This window comes from Pteropus vampyrus, unplaced genomic scaffold, assembly GCF_000151845.1.
Source record: "Pteropus vampyrus isolate Shadow unplaced genomic scaffold, Pvam_2.0 Scaffold625, whole genome shotgun sequence".
NCBI lineage: Eukaryota > Metazoa > Chordata > Mammalia > Chiroptera > Pteropodidae > Pteropus > Pteropus vampyrus.
In genome coordinates, this window is record NW_011889406.1 from 128,049 (window position 1) to 133,358 (window position 5,310).

The following is a 5,310-nucleotide window of genomic DNA, read 5'->3' on the forward strand; positions in this document are numbered from 1 at the left end:
CAGCCCGGCTGGCCTCGGACCGACACCCCGGGGGCGGGCCCGCTCGCCCCTCTCGGGCGCGGGCTGGGGTGCCGCGTGCAGGCCCAGGGCCACACGGAGAGTCGGCTGTCGGGGCCCTGCTCCTCATCCCCCCCCTTGAGCGCACTGCAGCCGGGTGCCCCACTCCCGTCACTGCCCGGGGGGCCGGCCCCACGGGAGCCTCCTCCGCAGAGCTGAGCGGGGAGACGCCGGAGTGCTGCGTGCAGTTGGTGGGGGCCTACACCCGCCAAACTGCCACCTGCTCGGCCAGGCTCGGCCCCCACGACGCAACGCAGTGCAGAAGCCGGCGGGGAAGGGCCGCACCCGCGCCCTGGTCAGCAGCAGCTCATGCCGGCTGCTTCTGGACCGAGATGGGCCCGTGAAGGAAAACGGGGGGCTCCGCCTAGTGCCCGCAGTTGGAACTGCCGCTCAGCCTCGCCTGAGCAGCACGCGCTCACCTGGGGGGCCGCTACCGCTTCCCCGGCCCAGGCCCAGGCCATGCCACCGCACGCGTGGGCCCTGCCCCGCAAACTGTAGCAGCCTGACCCGTTCCAGGCCATGGATGGACGCGTTCTCGAAAAACGTCTAGGAGCTTCTCCATGGGACAGGCACACTAAGCTTCTGGCCAAGAACAGATGTTTAAAACGTAATACTCACATACCCACCTCGAAAGGAAAAGTGCTAAGAGTTTTAACATATCCAAAAAAAAATCTCTGTAAAACCTATTTTAGATTAACAACCGTTTTCTTTTCCGATAAACGCTCTGCGGACACCAGAACACTCGTCACCCCGAAACACGTAGAGTGCTTCCCAGCATGTCAACGCAGCAGCCATTTACCACACGTGACCCCAAACAAGGGTCTGAGGTGCGTGGTTCCTCTTATACGTGTATTTCGAGGGTCAACCGTCATCTTCAATCCACGGCTGGGAATCCACAAGTGCGCAGCTGACGGAACTTACGTGCAGACTTCCGATGCCGTGGGGTCGGCACCCCCAACCCCATGTTGTTTAAGAGTCGGCTATGTATCGGCTGGAACAGAGTAAGGCCCAGAAAAATACACGTTTCGGCCCTTAATAACAACAGTTGCGATTACTCAAGATTACCTTTTAATACAGAAGACAAACCTGTAACATTTCTTAAAGCAACTTACAATTTTATTAATTTTCAGCACTTGCGTCCTTCTGTAGTTCTAGCAAAATCCGAACCACAGCGACCAGAAACGAGGGTCCTGCAGTTGACTTTCAACAGCCACGTATAGAGACCAGACGACACGGACGTCACACTATAAAACTTACAGGACAGAAGGGTGGGCAGATCACTTCATTTAGCTAAACGAGAAAACGCTTCCCGGTTTGACGGCTGGACCACAGCTGAGGCTTTTCAGGGCAGGTCGCATCACGTCGAGATCTGAGCGATACTAAAGCCACAGGAATTAAACCGATTTTCCATCGCTGAGTTTGTCCCTCTAGTTTAATTAAGCTTAAACTCTTCACAGGAGAAAAATATATTTCAGGCCAAATAAAACAAACTCCGGGTAAGCATAGCTCAGCGTTTTTTATTTTACCTTCATCGAGGCAGGCGACGTACAGATGCTGTACATTAAGAGCGTGCAAACGCGTGACTCGCGGCCCCCCGACCCCCACAGGCAGCAGGCCTTCCCAGCGCGGCTCCCCCGTGAAGTTCACGGCCGCCGCTAAATGTACAAAGAGCCATCCGCCGGCCCCACGTAGCCGACGCCGATGAGCAAGACGTCGATCAGCGTCCATATCCCCAGGCCGCCGAAGCTGAAGAGCTTGCCGAGGCCTTCTCGCCACTGGCCCAGGTAGAAGCGGTCTGCCCCAAAGCCACCGAGGGTGATGCTGCAACAGGAAACAGGGCTGGGATCCACCGGGCGGCCCCGCGACACGGCTCGGCCACATCCGGGCAAGGCCGCAAATGACCCTGACCCCCCGTCAGAGCGCGACTAGTTCACGTTTTACACCGCCGAGTGCGCACCTCCCGCCAGGCTGGGACTCCGCGAACGGAGGGCTGACCCTAGCCCCAGGGGGACCGTGGGCCGTGCAGCGTCCGCACCCCACCCCACCCCACCCCACCGCACCGCTGCTCACGGGGCGACTGCCGTCATGGCCGCGAGCCGTCAGCATGTCCAGGAGACGCGTGACCTTTAGCTGGACTGAAATCTACTATTTCTCTTTTAAAGGAATCGATCTCGGTGCGTGTTAACCTCCAGAGCAAAGCAGGAGCCCGGCTGAACAGAAGGTGCGCGAACGTGGGGGAGGGGCGGCCCCGGGAGGCCGGGACCAAGTCCTCTCGCCTCTCTAACGTCAGTGCTGGGAACGAGTGACTTTTAAGGTTCCTTCAAATGCTAAGCCCTACGCTATCTGACAACTTGTCACCGGATTTCTTCTAAAGTTTTTACTCAGAATGTATCAAAGTAAAAATAAAGGAAACCACGATCCAGTCCCAACGACCGTGAACACGTGGCCGACCCGGCTGACGCGTGCCGAACCCACCGCCCTGCTCCGAGGCGCCGTCACATCCACGGTGACGACAGGGAAACCACCCTCGCGTTTGAAAGTCACTCGTCACGAGTACCGTGGTCATTTAAGGCACCAGTGATGTGCGGGAAGCTGGCTGAGGGATGAGCAGGAACGCTCTAACTTTACGACTTTTCTGTAAATCTAAAATCCTTCCAAAATACTTTTTTTTAAAAAGTTTTCACTAAAATTGTTGCTGACAGTGACTGTGGCCAGTTACCTGATCGTGTGCGGCACCGAACTTCCCACCACGGGCCCATCCACTTCCGGTGGACACCTGCCAGGCGGGCTCCTCCTCCTCCCCGAGCCCCAGCCCCGACGCAGTGGAGCTCGACCAGGGACAAGGTGGCAACGCCCGGAACGTTCTGACTGTCACGACGTGGGGGGAGGGGGAGAGCCACTGACATCTAGCAAGTAGAGTCCACAGAGGCTGCTACGCAGCCTCCTATGCACAGGACACCCGACGACAAGGGACGACTTGGCTCCGATGTCGACAGTGACGAGGCTGAGACACCCTGCCCCGGGCCCCGCCGCAGGGCTCAGGGTTCAGGCTCTGACTGGGAACCTCGACCGCAGATGGCGCAGCTTGGTACCGAGCGGATCGTTTCACCAGGGTCCCCCGCCCTTCCCTCTGGTGGCAAGAACTGGCAACATTTTCTTTTTTCAAACTTTTCAGGGAAAAATGGGAAGTCCATATTTCTAGATGGGGGAACAGGTGACTCCTATTCTGGATAGGTGATTTTTAATGTATTTTTTGGTCATTTTCACTTTTTCCAATTTTCAGTACTAAGCACGTATTCTTTTTATAATAAAGAAGTTACCTGCCCACTCGAAACAGTGTGGCATCCGGGGAGAGGAGCTATCGCCTGCCACTGAGCCCCCGGAGGTGCTGCTGTGACCCCCGGGGGCACTCCCCGCAGCTGTGCTTCAGGGAACCTGGGGGCAGGGGGGACAGGGGCTGCGCATCTGCGGACGTCCACCCCCCACAACGAGGCCCGGACGACGCCCGGACGACGCCTCGACCGCCCAGCGACACGGCTTACCTGAGGGCCAGGGCGGTGGACCACTTATAACCGCCCGTCCAGTTGCAGTACAGCATTTTCGGGAACGTGCGGTTACCTTGAAGAAGGGGAAACACTCTGCTTAGAAACATGGGTATAAACACTCGTACAGAGAGACCAAACTGTACCCGGTGGCCTCGTCCTTTAAGATCTCAAAAGTCAGCTCTCCTAACGACGTTTACCTGAGCGAATGGTAAAAAAACACCTCGCGGCCCAGGAGCACAGGCCTCACGCTGAAGTCAGTCAAGTAAAGGCTTCGGCCCCCAGAACGTGAGATGCCCCATCGGCTATGAGGACTCGGGCGAAGCGAGGAGCGAGCCAGACCAGGCCCTGGGAAGAGAGCCCAGGGCACGCACGCACGCACGAACATGTCCGTGCGGCACGGGCACACGCAGACCGGCCTGCGACAGTCCCGAGGCCACCGGCTGTCCACGTGGGAGCAAAAGCGAGCCTGATCTACCTGGCAGCACACCCCGAAACCCGCTGCAAGTGGGCGACAACCTAATGCGAAAGGCCAAACTTACCTCCTTTAAAAGACTGATAACGTCAACTAATTCAAATTTAAAGTTCTGTTCATCGAAAGACACCAAAACAAAATGAAAAAAAAAAAAGAGTGACTAAGGGTAAAAACCTGAGAGAATTTTACGGACACCAAAAAGTTAAAGTGTCCAAAATACAAAAGAATCCCCAGGACTCTAAGAAAAAGACAAAACACGGGGACAGCAAGTATCAGAGAGGCCGCAGGGCATCGAGAACAGGGACGTCCGTTGCTGAAGAGCAAACGCCTGGACCGCTTTGGAAAATACTACATGCTGGAGGGTGCACGCCGCAGACCCCTGCACGTGTGCAACCAGGAGGTGTGCGCAAAAATCTTTAACGGCAGCACCATCTGTAAGAGCAAAAATAGAAATAACCCAAATACGTAGGAAAACAAATAAACGGCGAAACAATGTTACAATAGATTATTATTCGGAAGTAAAAGGAAAAAGATAACTCTTAGAGTCACCAAGCTGAGTGGGGGATAAAAAGACCACAAATAAGCTGTTCGTTTTATGCAATTCTAAACCACACGTGACCGAGCACCACGCCGTACCACATCTTATTACACAAACGTGACAGAACTAAACGATTTGGAGAAAAGCAAGCAGGACAAGAACACTCGCGAGGGTGATGCCCTCTGAGGGAGGGAGGACAGCCGGGCACACAAGCACCGGGCAGCTGTGACCGTATCGTCACCGCTGTAGCTGTTCACTCGGTGAAACTCAACTACTGCGCATTGTACTTTAGACCCCACGTGGCTTTTTCGTTGGATCGAATACTATATTTTTAAAAGAGCATCGCACGTTTTCTGGATTTTTCGTTCTGAGTTTGTTAATGAGGTTTGGCGTGACTGAGAAGTGCTGATAAATGCTTCTGATGAAATCATTTAACCCTCGAATTTCTGATTAAAGCTCCACAAGCATGCCGAGAGAAAAGTGTCTTGCTCACAAACATCCTCGCGCTCCGACTCACCCAGGCAGTGAACGTGGTCCCGCACCGTGCAGTTGGCGGCGTGTCGCTGCCGGGGGCAGGACACCGTCATGCAGCTGGTGGAGGCGGAGCACTCGTAATCGGCTTCCGGAAGCTGCCAGCAAAACCTGCATGTCATGTTGATGACGAAGTTCCTCTGGGACTTGAAGTCTTGATCCTATGT

General features: G+C 55.4%; 1 protein-coding gene across 1 annotated transcript in view; it reads right to left on the minus strand.

Moving 5' to 3' along the window:
- Nucleotides 1–1,554: 1,554 nt before the first annotated feature.
- TM2D3 (TM2 domain containing 3) overlaps nt 1,555–5,310 on the minus strand; it is an 8,772-nt gene continuing 5,016 nt past the window's right edge. The window contains exons 3-4 of the mRNA XM_023525781.1: nt 3,600–3,675; nt 1,555–1,878 (exon numbers count right to left, since the gene is read on the minus strand). Coding sequence (XP_023381549.1) covers nt 1,713–1,878; nt 3,600–3,675 — 242 coding nt within the window. The 3' untranslated portion in view covers nt 1,555–1,712. The remainder of the gene's footprint in view (nt 1,879–3,599; nt 3,676–5,310) is intronic.